Raw genomic sequence first — 17,163 nt, forward strand, 5'->3', positions numbered from 1 at the left:
TTTGAACAGTAAGCTTTTTAATGTTTTTTAAAGGAGTCTCTTATGCTCAGCAAGCCTGCATTTATTTGGTTCAATACAGCAAAAAACTGTAAAATTTAGTAAATATTTCTAAATATGTTTTACTACTTTAAAGTAACTGTTTTCTATTCGAATATATTTCAAAATGTAATTTTATTCCTGTGATTTCAAAGCTGAATTTTTAGCATCATTACTCCAGACAAATGGTCCTTCAGAAATAATTGTAATACTCAAAAAACATTTATTATTATTATTATTATTATGTTGAAAACAGTTGAGTAGATTTTATTTAGGTTTCTTTGATGAATAGAAAGTTCAGCATTTATCTGAAACACACATCTTTTGTAACATTATAAATGTCTTATTTATCACTTTAAAGCATCTTTGTTAAAAAGTAATCATTTTTATAATTTCTTCTATAATAAAATGTTTCTTGAACAGCAAATCAGCATATTAGAATGATTTCTGAAGGACTGGAGTACTTATGCTGAAATTTTAGCTTTGATCACAGGAATAAATTACATTTTAAAATGTATTCAAATAGAAAGCAGTTATTTTAAATAGTAAATTATTTCACAATCTCACTGCTTTTGTTGTATTTTGTATCAAATAAATGCAGGCTTGGTGAACAAAAGATAATTCTTAAAAAAAAAAATGTAAACATATTTTGACTGGTAGTGTAAAACACTATATAAAGGTTGTAAATAAATAATAAAATATTAATAATAATAAATTCTAAAAATATTTTTAATCTCGTTTAGAACGCTGCACAGGAGACACATGCTTCAACCAGGGTAGACTTTCTAACAAAACTACTGTGAAGAAGAGTCAATATGCGCAAGTGAACAAAACGAATCGTTCATCTAAAAGATTCATTCAAAACAACGGATTCTTTCAAGAACGAACGAAAAACTCGCGCATGCGCAGACTCTTCAGTTGTCAAACGGTGGTTATGGAGATAAACGTAGGCGACTGCTGTATTTGGGTAAACATCTTATTTATCGAAATTTTATGTGCCAGATAGTAAATATTATTACAACTCTAAGAATGAGAGATTCTGAGCTTTATCTGTTCAACGCGTGGTTAGTGATTAAGATCCTTATTGCTGTTTTGGAGGAGTTGTAAGCGTAATGTTACTGTTCAGTTAGTTAGCCAGACTGCACGCTAACGCTAAGTTAAATACTTTACATAACAAAAATAGTTGTGGCTAGGGTTCTTCATAATATGCTGAAAACCTTAATACACATGCAGTATTGACAGTGTAGACTTCACTGAAATAGCAGTGTTAACGTTACAGCAAGTAGCGCCCAATGTGGTAACTAAATGGTATATTTTCTATTGAAAGTTTATATACCTTGCATTGCTGATGTTTTATTAATTGTTCATAATTATGTTATTCGAGATTAATTCTAGAGATATGTATTTACTCTATGCATACATCGTAAACAACATGCCAAATTACAGGCACTTTCTATATGTTAGAGTGCTGGCTTTGTGAAATTAAACATCATGTATTGTTCAAATCCTCCATCAGAGCTCAGGTACGGGATGCCTCATAAGATAGGCTTCACTGTGATCAGCTGGTCTGGTCATGAAGGAAACTACAGTGCCAAAAAGCTGATGGTCCACGCGCCCGCCGTCAGTGGCTGGAGATCCACCAGGTTAAGGAATTTTATATTATTTATGTTAGGATATATTTCATATAATTTAGCTTGGATTGGTTAAAAAGACAACTTGTAGAAGTAGGATGAATAATTGATTCATTATAGAGGGTTTACACGTCATGACTGGGTCAGATACCTGGATGCGCAGCCATACTGCTGATACTTGGATGTACAGCATGGGTTAATGTACTACTGAATATGTTGTTCTGCTAATGTATGCTGTCTAAACCATGGAAAAAATGTTTGAAAGCTGTTAAATCATATAGAGAAGGACTTAGGAAGCTGGAAAGGCCACAATATGTTGACAAACTAAAGTTAACAGGTAGTATTAATAGGTAAATTAATATGTGCGAGCAGTATTAAGATATTAGCCCAATATTTCATCTTCCTGACCGGAAATGATAAGAACAAACATGAACGTTGACAAGATTCAGTCTGACCGGTTAATACAGCCTAAATTAGGACAATTGATTATTTTCAGCAGCAATAATCAGCAAAATATGCCAGTTTCGTTCATATCAGTGGCATTGTTTATGTTCAGTGCTGCCAATTGATGACGCGTCGTGAAAACACTGTCAAAGCTGTTTAACTGCTGATAATAATCACTGTAATAGCTGTTTATGGTGGCTTTTACCAAAGATTACAGTTTGACATTGAAATGCATTGAAAAGAAAATTTTTCTTATTATTCTGTCTAGGTTCTGTACATTCCCTCAAGAAATCATATTGCAGTTTGTAGAGAGATGTCGTATCAGGAAACTCCAGCTACTGGCCCATCAGTACTTGATCTCATCCAAGATCGAGTTCCACATTGGTGATAGACTGCCAGAGCCCAGCTCACCCCAGCAGGCTCATAGTCTCCACAGATTGGGGTGAGGAAACTCTAAACATCACTGCTCTGCTCAAAAGTTTACATACATCTTGCAGAATCTGCAGAATGTTAATTATTTTACCAAGAGGGCTCTTACAAAATGCATTCTTTTTTCTTTAGTACGGACCTGAATAAGATGCTTCACATAAAATATGTTTACATATAGTCCATAAGAGAAAATAATAGTTGAATTTAAAAAAGGACCCTGTTCAAAAGTTTACATACACTTAATTCTTAATATTGTGTTGTTACCCAAATGATCCTCAGCTGTTTTTGTTTTTTTTTGTTTAGTGATAGTTGTTCATGGGTCCCTTGTTTTTCCTGAACAGTTAAACTGCTTCTGTTCTTCAGAAAAATTCTTTGGTTTTTCAGCATTTCTGTGTATTTGAACCATTTCCAACAAGGACTGTATGATTATATGATTACATGTTTTCCAGAAGCAAAATAAGTTCAATTTACCCTGATAGTCAAAGTTTTCACCCCCGGCTCTTAATGCATTGTGTTTCCTTCTGAAGCATCAGTGAGTGTTTGTAACCTTCTGTAATAGTTATTATATTAGTCCCACAGTTGTCCTCAGTGTGATGATCTCAATATCATACAGTCATTGCTGGAAAGGGTTCAAAGGATTTTCCTGAAGAACATTGGGTAGTTTAACTGATGAACAAGGGAGTCATGAATCACTAAAAAAAAAAAAAAAAAAAAAAAAAAAACACAGCTGTGGATCATTCAGGGCCATTTTATAGATTCAACTATTATTTTCTCTTGTGGAATATATGTAAATGCCTTTTATGTTAAATATCTTACTCATGTCAGCATTAAATTAAAAAAGAACATGCATTTTGTATGATCCCTCTCATTTTGGTAAACCAAATAACATTTTGCAGATTCTGCAAGGTGTATGTAAACGTTTGACCTCTTAACACTTAATCACATCTCATTAAGATGATTTTGCTGAATTAATGGTATTGAGTGTGTAATGTGTTGTCTAGGTATGTGTCTCTCTCTGACAATGAGAAGACTGGTTTCAGAGCCAGAGAGCTGAAGTCTGTTCACGTTGATGCTGTTGGGTCTTACTTGAAGCTCACCTTTCACAGAAACCATGTTAACCAATACAACATGTACAATCAGGTACAAACAGATTCATGTGGGAAATTAGGGCTGATTTGTTTATTGTAATCATATCAATGCTATATCACATTCTTTCCTAAATTCTAGGTTGCATTGGTGGCCCTAAATATTTTGGGTGACCCTGTGGATGGAAATGAATCTGGGACAGCAGTAAGTAGCTGTTTAGTTTAAGGAATTGTTCACTCTTCACATCCTCTAGAGGGCGATGGTGTTCTGTTAAGCATTTTTCTGTAGATTTAGTTCAAAACTTGAAAATATGCTAAGACCTGGATGTTGATTTTAATTTGTGGAAGTAGAATTTAAATGGAATGCTATTTATTTACATTTAAAAAGTTTGATTCAAATAATTTCCTTGAAATAAACATTGTTTTTTAAGTAGTGTTAATATTCTGAAAACGTAATACTTTTTTATGTATGGCAAAATTAAAATATGTTTAGTTGGTGATGTTAGTATAAATTAACTTTTTTTTTTTTAATATGTCTAATAAGTCAAATCATCGTTGTTTTGAACTAATGAAATTCATGTGAATTGAAAGACAGCAATTTTACATTCTGTTTTACTAAACACTACATGGAGCAGCATTCATCTGAATGCCTGTATGCATGCATGAGTTTATTGTGAGTTTAATTTTAAATATTAACAACTAATTTCACTAGTCTTTTATTTATAGCACCTGATGAGCATTTTTGTGTATGGATGTTGTGGTTCATGAGCAGGTCTAATGGTTTGAGCTCCGTGTTGGTATGTGGATTTGTGTAACGTGAATCTGAGCTCCATAAGCACAGCAGAGCTTCAGATCAGATCACTCATCAATATATCCATATCACCAGGACTTTCAGCCCTCCCCTATCTCCTATTCGCTCTATCCCACTACCCCCTTCTTTCTTTCTCATGCTCTCTTTCTCCTCTTACGCTCACCTTGTCTCCCCCCTTTTTTTTCTTCCACGACTTCCTCTCTCTCTCTCGTCCTCTCCCACCTTGCTAACAATCTCTGCATTGTTAATCTCTAATCCCTCTCTCTCTCTGTCCAAGCTGGAGTCTCTTTGTGTTATCCAGGACTCTAGTGATAATAAGTTTTGGTTCACAGGCAGAAATCAAGATTTTTAACCTTTGTTTGTTGGAAAGATATTAATAGCCCCAGCATTTGATTCAAAGTATGTTGTTTTTAGTCTGTTAGATACTGTTAGATAGATAGCTGTTAGATTCTTTCTTTCTGTGATGGCAAAACTGAATTTTCAGTAGTTTCATTGCTCCAGTCTTCGGTGTCACATGATCCTCCAGAAATCTAATCTATAAATTGTGGAAACCAATTTTAAATTTTTTCGAGATTCCTTAATGAGTAGAAATAAAACAAACTTAATTGAAATTGTTTGTAATGAAGTAAAAGGTTTTTATTTCCACTTTTACCAAAGAATTCATTACTTTCAAAACTGACCCCCGTTCAAACTTTTGAATCAGACTAATAACATTTTGCCAATTTCTTGTTTTTGTCCTAGCTAAGCAGAGATCAGCTGATTGATCAATATCTAAACAACAGCCAATACAGCTCAGCATTGGATGGCACATACACCGGGTAAAATCTGAAGTTATATTCCATTACATTAGGAGAAGGAGAAGTTCACTTCCAAAACTAAAATTGACAGATAATTTACTCACCCTCTTGTCATACAAGATGAAATTAGATAAGAAATTATGTTTATTGAGGAAAACATTTCAGGAATTATCTCCATATAGTGGATTTCAATGGTGCCCCCAAGTTTAAACTTCCAAATGCAGTTTAAATGCAGCTTCAAATGGATCTAAACGATCCCAGTGAAGGAAGAAGGGTCCTATCTAGCAAATGATCATTTTCTAAATAAATTGACAGTTTATATACTTTTTGACGTCAAATGCTCGTCTTGTTTTGTCTCTGCGATGTGCATGCGCAGTCTGTGTAATCTGGGTCAATACAGTTAGGGTATGTCGAAAAACTCTCGTCTTGTTTTCTTCTTTAACATCAAAAAACACCAATCATTTTGCTAGATAAGACCTTGGCTAGGATCATTTAGAGCCATTTGAAGCTGCATTTAAACTGCATTTTGGAAATTCAAACTTGTGGGCACTATTGAAGTCACTATATGGAGATAATTCCTGATTCTTTTTACCTCAAGAAATATAATTTCTTATCAACTGAAGAAAGAAAGACATGAACATCTTGGATTGCAAGGGGGTGAGTAAATTATCTGTAAATGTTTGTTCTGGAAGTGAACTTCTCCTTTAAATTTGTGCATGCAGCCTTTTGTCTTTTTCTTTTGTTTACTCTTGTTGTCTTGCAGGCTCTCAAGTTATAAATGTGACTCTATCTCGCCACTTGATGATTTGGCATTTGACATGTATCAAGACCCTGAGGTGGCCCATATAATTCGGCTGCTGGATCAGAAAAAACAGGACATGGTTCGGGAGGAAAGATTTGATCTGGCTAAAAAACTCAAACAAGCTATTGCAGACCTGCAAAAGGTTATTACATTTGCCTTCTTCATCTGACACATCTATGTTTACATATGTAGTTTAATAATGTTACAGACTGGAGATGTGAAGCTGGAATTGAGAGGGTTGAAATGCAACCGGGTGTATTTCAATAATGCTGTAGCATTCCTTTAGTTACCTGTTAATTATAGCCTGACTGTAATTAGTAAGCAAGTGTCTTCTTTTATTTTAAACCTCAGATAAGTGTTCAACATCCTCTAATTTTTTTTATTTTAAAAACCTCTCTCTTTTTCCTCCCCCTTTACTCTCTTTTTCTTTTTAGGTGGGAGAACGTTTAGGCCGGTATGATGTAGAGAAACACAGTGCCATAGAACGAGAGGACTATGACACAGCCAAGCAGAAAAAGGAGCAAATGGAGGCTTACAGGCTCACAGTCTACCAGCAGCTGGAGCTCCATGACCTGCTGGACATCAGTCAGGTAAACATCCATTTCTTCATCCATCCACATTTATACTACAATTAAAAATTTTATAAAAAAAATTAAAATGTAAAATTTTTTTTTTAATTCTTAATTTGACCATTCTGTTAATCAAAGAATCCTTCAAAAAAGTATCATGGTTAAATATTAAGGAGCACAACTCTTTTCAACATTGATAATAACAAATATTTCTTACACACAAAATTAGCATATTAGAATGTTTTCTGAAGGATCATGTGACCAACTGCTGCTGAAAAAAACAAAACTACATTACATTTTCAAAATATATAAAAGTTTTTACAAATTGTAATAATATTTTAAAATAATACTGTTTTTACTGTATTTTTCCTTAATACTGGCCTTTGTGAGACTTCTTTAAAAAAACATAAAAATACCCTTTTTTTAAGACCCTGAACTTTCCAACAGAGGTGTTCATCCATCCATTGCACTTTTTGGAAGTCAGTTAATGACTGTCATCCATCCATATTCTTGTGTGTCTCTCTTAATTTCTTTTCTTGCAATGAATGCATGAATAATGCAACTCTTGTGTTGTGAGAGCCTCCAGCTCCAGTGAGATTAGTAGTCTGATATGGCAGTTTCCCAGCCGAATAGTGATTGTGCTGGTTCTCCTGAGATCATGTGCTTGCTTCTTACTCGTCTGAGGCCAAGAGACATTTTTATACAGCAGACAATCAGTTTGAAAGTCATAGAGCATTCTGTTTGTTTGTGACAAAAACTTAACCAAGCCTGTATTCCAACAAACCTTTATCTGTTAGCCTTTTAATCATTTCACTACTACTACTACTAATCACTACTACTAATTTTTATATTGATAAATAGCTTGAATAAAATGTAAATAATTAAAAATGTGTACAACTTTTGTTTCAGATCCAGAGAACTTCTGAGCTTTCCATCACTGAATTTCCCTCTCCAAATGTTGGGACACAGAAAGACATGCCTCATCCAGCAGACTCGCCTAGGAAGAGGAGACAGAGTCAACATGTAAAGGAGAAAGATGAGCAGGACACTTCAATAGCAACTAGCCCTAAACATACAGTCGCGTCAACATCTCTCACTCCTCCTCACGTCCCTAAGATCGACGTAAGTCTAGATGTACACAGAATAAACAGCCATGTGTGATGGTTTTGTTCCAATGCATTACTTGTGTCTATTTTTTTTCTCATTCAGTAATATATCTCATTACAAATGCTAGATTTAAGCATACTTTCTGCTGTAATCAACAGAGTTATCTGCCTTGATGCAACACTGCTTCTGTTCCTTTCCACTGATGTAGCTCATTCTTCACTTACACAAGGCTCTTTGTAGATTTATTATCTAAATGTGTGTGGCTTAACATGCTTGTCAGGGATTTGCATTAGCTAGAGAGGTTTAGGTTTCAAGATTTAATTAAAGTGTTTAATAGTGATGTGTGTATTTTTTTGTGCTACTTACGTAGTACTGCCCCAAACCATGCCAGAGGTTGAAATGTCTACGCACTTTTGGGAAAAAAAAAAAAAAAAAAAAAAAAAAAAAAATATATATATATATATATATATATATATATAAATATAAAAAAAGCTAAATTTTCATTCAGACTTAATTAGCCTTTTCCTGAATTTAAAACAGCCCATTATTATTCATGCTGGGAATGTTTTGTATTTCTGATTTCTTTTAACTTTTTTGTAGTCATGGAATCATCCTGAGTGTGTGTGTGTGTGTGTGTGTGTGTGTGTGTGTGTGTGTGTGTGTGTTCACAGATCAGTTCCCTTCCTTATGATGAGAGGCCTTTACCTGCTCTTAAGAAGAGGTCAAGTGATCAGCCAGTCAGTGAGCTTGAAGAGATGCCCACTCTGACAGACACGTCTACCCCACGGAGCCCTGGGGCCTCAGGACAACCAGAACCGCTCACAGAAAAAGCTCAGAGAGAGGCCAGTCTGCCCATAGACATCTTTGGAGACAGTCTGGTGAGACACCCAACATTTACAGCCTTCAATTGTCAATTTTATCAGAGTATTTACAAAACTGGTCTAAATAATTTGTGTGAAAATCATACTGATTTGATTCTTATGTTTGAAAAATCTAATTAGTCTGGAATAACATGAAGTTAATTAGAGCAGAATTAAAATTTTGGGGTAAATTATCCCAAATTATAATTTTAATGGTATGTTTATTTGAACAGTGAGAGACAGAATAACAACAAATAATCCAGAAAAACGCATTTCAAAAAAGTTATAAATTGATTTGTATTTTAATGAGTGAAATAAGTATTTGATCCCCTATTAGTCAGTGAGATTTCTGGCTCCCATGTAGGACTGCACGATTAATCGAATGCGATTTCCATGTGCATTTTGTCAGTAAAGCCGGTTCTGTAATCAGCAGTATATTTCCATCACCTGCTGTCAGATGGAGCAGCAATTACTACACAGAGCTCTAGTTCACTAAAAAATTGCAGATGATATTATTGCGCGATTATGAAATCGAAAGAAATTGTTTGCGATAATGACTTCTAAGTGAACTACGGCTCTGTGTAGTACATCTGAAAGCATGTGAAAATACCACATTTAATAACTTTTTTTTACTTCAAACTCACTTCATAACGTCAGTCGAGTGTTTGAAATAAATCCTTCTGTGATTGCCAACAAGGGTTTTGCCACAAAGTACTAAGTCATGTTTTGCGAAGGGTTCAAATGCTTATTTCACTCATTAAAATGCAAATTAATTTATAACTTTTTAAAAAAAGGCATCTCCCTGGATTGATATTTTGTTATTCTGTCTCTCACTGTTCAAATAAACCTACCATTAAAATGATAGACTGATCATTTCTTTGAGTGGGCAAACGTACAAAATCAGCAGGGGATCAAAAAATGTTTTCCCTCACTGTAAAGCTTGGAAGAGCCAGGACATTTTATAATATAACTCCAACTGTATTCGCCTGAAAGAAGAAAGTCATATATTCACCTAGGTAGGGATGCACCGAAATGAAATTTCTTGGCCGGAGCCAAACTAAATTAAACACTGGGCCAAAGACCAAAAGCCGATTACTGAACACGATTTTCATGTTTTTCCCCCATGTATTTTGCCAATTTTTTCACCATTGCATAAATTAAATAGCCAAAATGTGATTTTTACAGATTGTGTGGCTTTTAAAGAAAAATCAATTGCAAAACAACAATTTAATTTTTTTTTACTTAACACTGAAATATTTACTTAACACTGAACATTTTTAACATTGTAGTAGACATTATAGCCTACCAACAATGCACAATTTAACATAAAATGAATAAGTGTATTAGACAACATAACAGTTTATTTACTAATGGTTTAAGGTCATTTCGCAATTTCAGTCATCATACAGTAACAAGAAACAACCACCCCTTTCTCTTCTCATCGAAGATATACGATGCAGTTCGCATGTTTCTCTGACAGTTTTAAATGCTTCTGCATTGCCGACATGTTTGCTGCATTAGTGCACGCCTCTATTTGAACGCGTCATGTCATTTTCGCTATATTTTTTTTGCATTTTCGCTTATTAGACTGAACCCCGAAAGAGGTCTTTTTGCTATTTTCAGCTGAATAATTTTGGTTGCCGAACATTCAGTGCATCCCTACACCTAGGATGGCTTAAGAGTGAGTAAATCATGGGGTAATTTTTCATTTTTGGGTGAGCTATCCCTTTAACACTTTGCTGTCATGTCCATCTATAACTGTCGTTTACTGTCTCACAGCACTATGCAAACTGTATGCGAAAGGTCAAATGGTCAGCTGGTGTATTCTGTTTGTGTGCTGTTTCTGGAATGTGACCCCCACTTTCCCTTTCTCGGTCTAAGGTGGCAGGGGCCTATTCCAAGACATGGTCCTACAGGGAGGATTCTTTGCTTGCAGTCTACAGGAAACTGATGGAGGTTCCACCTGGAACCCCAAAAGCAGAACTGCGGAGCATGACGAAAGCAGCCGTGTTCCTCTGCAAGAAAGCTCTCACAGATAAAGTCTCATCCGTACGAGAATTCTTTCTCCGATTTTATCACACTCCTCCTTCTTGTTTCTCAGTCTCTCCTACTCTTTCTTTCTCTCACCCTCTCATTCTAATTTCTCTCATGTTCCCTTCTTTTCAGTTTCATTTCAGGCTAAAGACAGAACGGCACCATCACCACGACTGATAGTTTTGACTGTTTTAGGTGTCATGTTCTGTCTAGTATTGTGGATTATCTGTAGAAGTGATACAGCAGCAAATGTAGTAAAAAGCCTGCCTTATCTCTCCCAAGGGTAAACTCAGCCTCGGGTTTGAGGGAAACTGCGATAGAAGAGTTTAGTATGGCACCTGTAGAAATTACATTCGAACAGGCCAGTTTCCTTTTTTGAATGAGACATTGACTGCTTTATTTTTATTTTTTATTTTTTTTAGAACATTCACACACATTAGCTGGACCTGCTTCTGGACTTTGGAAATAAATTTTGCCATACATGATGTTACAAACTATCATTGTTCTAATGGTGACTTCTATTGGCCATTGGCAAAATTAGAACTTAAAATCACTAAATTTTAAGTTTAAATTGGTTTTGGAAAATGTAACATTTAAGTTGTTCAAATAGAATTATAAAGATTCTTGCACACTGAGTCCGAAATTCTCATCAGATATTTTTGCACGCTAAAAAATAAATACAACATCGCATTGTGTCCATCACGTTTACACGCTGCCACCGAAACATTCGTCTGTTGTAAAAAATTTTTTTGATCTAGTTAAATTTTCAGCATTTTTCACATCCGTAGCAAGCATTTTGAGAGTTATGACATTCTGTGCGTGACAACTTTTGACGAATATGAAAAAACATAAAAATTTTGGACTCAAGGACCTTAAGACTGCCAGTCTGACCCTTTCTGATTAAAGGTTGATTAAAATGAAAGACATAGAAACTGTCTAAAGAAAGAAAGTATGTACATTTTTTTTTTACCTTTGTGGTAAATTTAGTATACAGTGTTTGTTTTCTTTACAGCTTCTTGCGGTGATGCACATAAAATATTCTTCACGTTAAGCAACCCAAACAAAAATATGAGGAACACAGTCTGTAACTGCTTGTTATGAAAATGCATGAAAAAAACAGCTAAATGTTATAGGCACAAAATCTAATAATATTTATATTTGTAAATATTTAATATTTTTAGTTATATTTTTCATTAAATTAAAAATAAATGTTGTGAGTGCTACATAAAATACATTTTGTATTCTGTATGTGAGGCTGTTTACATTTACATTTACATTTATTCATTTAGCCGACGCTTTTATCCAAAGCGACTTACAATTGGGAATACAACAAGTGATTCATCCTAAGGAGGCAGATCAACATAGGAAGTGCTCAAAAATACCATATATCAAGCGTTGTTAGAAGAGTGCAGGCTAGAAGGAGAAGATCAAGAAAGAGAGGAAAAACAGGCTAGAAGGGAGGATCAAGAAGAGAGGAGATTTTTTTTTTTTATTGAGTCACATAGTGTCGAAAAAGATGGGTTTTCAGCAGTCGTTTGAAAGCTGTTAAGGAGTCTGCATTTCGGATAGGGGTGGGAAGATCATTCCACCAGGCAGGGACATTGAACGAGAATGTTCTGGACAGTGATTTAATACCTCTCTGTGGTGGTACAATGAGGCGTCTTTCACTAGAGGATCTCAGTCTTCTGGAAGGAGTGTAGATGTGTAGTAGTGAATGGAGGTAGGCAGGTGATGATCCGGTGGCTGTCCTATATGCCAGCATCAGTGTCTTGAATTTGATGCGTGCTGTAACCGGTAGCCAGTGCAGTGATATGAAGAGAGGTGTGACATGGGCCTTTTTGGGCTCATTGAAGACCAGTCGTGCTGCTGCATTCTGAATCATTTGTAGAGGTTTGATTGTACATGCTGGAAGACCAGCTAAAAGAGCATTGCAGTAGTCCAGCCTGGAAATGACCAGGGCCTGGACGAGGAGTTGTGTAGTAGTGATGCGCGGGTCGAGGTTTTTTTCAACCCGCGGGTCCCGCAATTATGAAATTATTTGGCCCGCCCCAGCCCGCCCCGCACCACTGTGTCTATTTTTACAACCCGCCCCGCCCCGCCCCGCACCCGCAACCATTAAATAGACATACTATGCATTGTAATGCAAATTAATACAGCTTTTTTTTGCTTGGAAACAATCACAAACATCGCCCTTTAAACTGGCAACAACATACTGTAAGATTATGGATATGAACCATAAATCAAATCATATTAATAACAAGATAATCGGTGGTGTCACGTTAGTGGTGCCGGAAAAAAGTGGGTATATACGCTTATATATGAATATCGTTTTGAACTTTCTATTTGAACGCATTCGTTTACTGGATCCTTGGAAGTTCTGATCATAAAAATCTGCTTCTTTTTATTTGTAAGGTATTGTTTTCGTTATTATGAACTGTTTAAAATGACTAGGGCGCGCACGCATCACGTGCAATCACCATCAAAGCAAGCCGGCGCCACGGTCCTGACTGTATCATTGCTGTCTTTATTGTGTGTTTTTAGCGAATATTTACATTCATTCACATATGACTGGATGTGGTTGACTGTCTTGATTTTGACTAATGCAGGATAATGCGCATCCGAGGAGATTTAAATACGCATAGCACCAGGCCTGCAGAGCCGAATGAGCGTTCGCTTGATGCGCTTGTGGCTGGCAGCGGGAGCTGCTTGGCGCTTTCGTGACGTGACGTGTTGATAACCTTATTAAAGAACTTAATAAAATATGAAAATAGATATTCCCAAATATGTAATATAGGCTATAGGGAATTGCACGCAATATACATTTTTTTTTTTAATGACCCGCCCCAACCCGCCCCGCAAATAAAGTGACAATTTCTTTACCCGCCCCAACCCGACCCGCGGGTTACCCGCGGGGCCCGCGGGTTATGAGACGACCCGCGCATCACTATTGTGTAGCATGCTCTGTTAGGAAGGGCCTGATCTTTCTGATGTTGTACAATGCAAACCTGCAAGATCGAGCAGTTTTAGCTATGTGGTCTTTAAAGGTCAATTGGTCGTCAAAGATTACACCCAGATTTCTGGCTGAAGTCGATGGGGTAATTGTTGATGAACCTAACTGGATGGAGAAGTCATGCTGTAGAGATGGAGTGGCAGGAAAGATAAGGAGTTCCGTCTTTGCTAGGTTGAGCTGAAGATGGTGTTCCTTCATCCATGCAGAGATATCCGCCAGGCAACCTGAGATCCGTGCAGCTACCGATGGATCGTCTGGTTTGAATGAAAGATAGAGTTGTGTGTCATCAGCATAGCAATGGTAGGAGAAGCCATGTGCCTGTATGATGGGGCCCAGAGATGTAGTGTATATGGAGAAGAAGAGAGGTCCAAGAACTGATCCCTGAGGAACCCCAGTGACCAGTTGATGAGTTTTGGATACCTCCCCTCCCCAGGCCACTCTGAAAGACCTACCAGAGAGTTAGGATTTGAACCAGCGAAGTGAAGTCCCTGTGATGCCCAGCGTTGAGAGGGTGGACAGGAGGATATGGTGATTCACAGTGTCAAAAGCTACAGATAGGTCCAGCAAGATGAGTACTGATGATTTGGACTCAGCTTTTGCCGTCCGCAAGGCTTCAGTGACAGACAGTAGCGCAGTCTCAGTTGAATGGCCGCTTCTGAACCCTGATTGGTTAGAGTCCAGTAGATTGTTCTGTGAGAGGAATAAGGATAGCTGGTTGAAAACAGCCCGTTCCAGTGTTTTTGCTATGAATGGAAGGAGAGAGACAGGTCTGTAGTTGTCAATGAGTGAAGAGTTAAGTGTAGGTTTTTTGAGCAGTGGGGTTACCCGGGCCTGCTTAAATGTAGTGGGAAAAGTGCCTGTGAGAAGAGATGTGTTGATGATGTGTGTGAGCGCCGGTAGGATTGTAGGAGAGATTGCTTGGAGAAGGTGTGAGGGGATAGGATCTAAAGGACATGTCGTCGGATGGCTAGAGAGGAAAAGTTTGGTTACTTCTGCCTCCGAGTAAGGACAGAAGGAGAAGAGGGGAGTTCCAGCCGTGAGTGTGGTCAATTTTAGTTCCTGTATGTGTGGAGCTGAGAAATTATTATTGATCGATGTAGTTTTGTCTGTAAAAAATGTGGCAAAGTCATCAGCTGTTATAGAAGTTGTGGGAGGTGGTGGAGGGGGACAAAGCAGTGTATTAAATGTTTTGAAAAGGTTGCGTGCGTCCGGAGAATTGTTGATCCTGTTGTGGAAGTATGAAGATTTGGCTGTATGTACTTGGGTAGCGAAGGATGAGAGCATAGACCGATACATACTGAGGTCGGATGGATCCTTAGATTTGTGCCATTTTCTCTCGGCTGCCCTAAGTTTGGACCGGTGCTCACGAAGAACATCGGATAACCAAGGGGTTGTCGGAGCAGCTCGTGCTGGCCTGGAGGAGAGAGGGCATATAACATCTAGACAGGAGGTAAGAGTGGAGCATAAGGTGTCAGTTGCTGCATTAGTGTCCAGGGATGAGAAGTGAGTAGGAGAGGGAAGGGAGGAGGATACTAAAGAAGAAAGATGGGAGGGTGAGAGAGAGCGTAGGTTTCTTCTAAAAGTAACAGGTAGAGGGGTTGGGGGTGCACAAGTAGCAAGATGTAGGTCAAATGTAATGAAGAAGTGGTCAGAGATGTGTAGGGGTTTGACCGCAATGTTGTCTGAAATACAATTTCGCATGTAAATGAGATCAAGTTGATTGCCAGACTTATGAGTGTATGTAGTGATAACGCGTTGTAGATCAAATGAAGCTAGAAGTGAATGGAAGTCAGCAGCATAGGGTTTGTCAAGGTGAATGTTAAGGTCCCCAAAGACTAGAAGTGGGCTGCCATCCTCTGGAAAAGAGGACAGCAGCCCATCCAGCTCTTCTAAGAAGATGCCAAGTTGAGTAGGAGGGCGGTAGATTACCACAATGTGGAGTTCGATAGGAGATGTTACAGTGATTGTATGAGATTCGAATGAACTATAATTGCATAGAGGAGAATGGGTTGAGTATTTCCAGTTGTTAGAAATAAGAAGTCCCGTACCCCCGCCCCTTCCAGTGTGACGAGGGGTGTGAGAGAAGGAAAAGTTATTAGAAAGAGCAGCTGGGGTTGCAGAGTCTTCTGGACGAATCCAGGTCTCAGTCAAACCTAGAATGCTCAGACCAGATTGCACAGAAAATGCTGAAATGAAGTCAGCTTTGTTGACAGCTGACTGACAGTTCCAGAGTCCAACCGTGAAAGAGAAAGGTTCAGTGGAAGAGGTGTCGATAGGACGCAGGTTAGAAATATTGCGGCGAGGTGTGCGTGTGATAGTAGTGCGGTGTCTAGAGACCACCGGAATGAGTTGGAAACACATGATAGAGGAGGACAGAAAGAAGAGTGAAATAAAGGAATGGAGTACTTAAGTGCGTTGTCGGTGTGGTTGCTCGGTTAAGTCGCGTAGGAAAAGTCGCAAGTCTTTACTCTCGTCGGTCTTCACGCGAGGAGGCTGAACGCTTCCGCTGCCGCTTCAGCGTCAGCTGGTCTGACACAGTTAAATAGACAACCAAACAGTGCTTCACTGATAAAAGCTAGGGACGCCTCCTAGGCTCAGTCAGCCGCAAATGTATCGCCCGCACGCAAAATGGCTCAATCGAAACTCAAAAAGCAACAGCTTCGCACTTGTAATAGCTCCAGAAGGGAATGATATGAAATAACAAAAGCTTCCCTTGGCCGTACGCTCAGTTATCAATTTTAATGATTGCAATAAAAACTAGAATTTAAAGCAAAAACAATCGCAGGACAAATAACAGAAGAAACACTCCTTTTCTAACAGTGAATAGATGTAAATAAAACAAACGAATAACTAAATAGAACAACAGAGTGCTTTTAGAAGCAGCTCAAAATTAATATTAATGAATAAGTAAGTAAATAGAAACAACAGAGTGCGTTTAGTGGCAGCTCAATATTAATATTAACGAATAAGTAAGTAAATAGAAACAACAGAGTGCGTTTAGTAGCAGTTCAAAATTAATATTAACGAATAAGTAAGTAAATAGAAACAACAGAGTGCATTTAGTAGCAGCTCAATATTAATATTAACGAATAAGTAAGTAAATAGAAACGACAGAGTGCTTAAGGGAACAGCAGGTTAATATTAATAATTAGGAATAAGTAATTAAACAGAAACGACAAAGTGCTTTTAGTGGCAACTCTAAGTAACGATCGCCTATCGAAATAGTATTAAAGTAGACACTTACGCGCCGTTGTTCTTTCTCGTCTGAGGACTGAACTCACTTTCCTCACTTTCCACAAAGTGAACTCACTTTGTTTAAAAAAAAAATCTGTTTATATAATGCTGTTTCTGATCATTGTGGCATAAGATTGAACGTGTTGATTAATAAACCTTTAGCTGTTTTTTTTACATGCTAATGAATCACTCTCTAGCCCTCAGGCATTCTCAAAGCACATGCATGTTTGTGGTTGTGACGTGACAGCTGTTTTTTTTATTGTGCTGTCAGTCCTTAGATAAATCACTTGCAGTAAAATTCGTGGCCTTTCAGA

General features: G+C 37.5%; 1 protein-coding gene across 2 annotated transcripts in view; it reads left to right on the forward strand.

Annotated features, from left to right (window-relative positions):
* Nucleotides 1–964: 964 nt before the first annotated feature.
* The window catches only part of cep104 (centrosomal protein 104), a 34,557-nt gene continuing 18,358 nt past the window's right edge, over nucleotides 965–17,163 (forward strand). For both annotated transcript variants that reach the window (XM_073818876.1, XM_073818877.1), the window contains exons 1-11: nucleotides 965–1,003; nucleotides 1,553–1,679; nucleotides 2,380–2,553; nucleotides 3,542–3,680; nucleotides 3,768–3,830; nucleotides 5,178–5,254; nucleotides 5,997–6,177; nucleotides 6,470–6,625; nucleotides 7,514–7,726; nucleotides 8,383–8,589; nucleotides 10,453–10,620. In XM_073818876.1, the coding sequence (XP_073674977.1) occupies nucleotides 1,567–1,679; nucleotides 2,380–2,553; nucleotides 3,542–3,680; nucleotides 3,768–3,830; nucleotides 5,178–5,254; nucleotides 5,997–6,177; nucleotides 6,470–6,625; nucleotides 7,514–7,726; nucleotides 8,383–8,589; nucleotides 10,453–10,620 (1,491 nt within the window). In that variant the 5' untranslated portion in view covers nucleotides 965–1,003; nucleotides 1,553–1,566. The remainder of the gene's footprint in view (nucleotides 1,004–1,552; nucleotides 1,680–2,379; nucleotides 2,554–3,541; nucleotides 3,681–3,767; nucleotides 3,831–5,177; nucleotides 5,255–5,996; nucleotides 6,178–6,469; nucleotides 6,626–7,513; nucleotides 7,727–8,382; nucleotides 8,590–10,452; nucleotides 10,621–17,163) is intronic.

The sequence above is a fragment of the Garra rufa genome, chromosome 15 (genome assembly GCF_049309525.1).
Source record: "Garra rufa chromosome 15, GarRuf1.0, whole genome shotgun sequence".
NCBI classification, from domain to species: domain Eukaryota; kingdom Metazoa; phylum Chordata; class Actinopteri; order Cypriniformes; family Cyprinidae; genus Garra; species Garra rufa.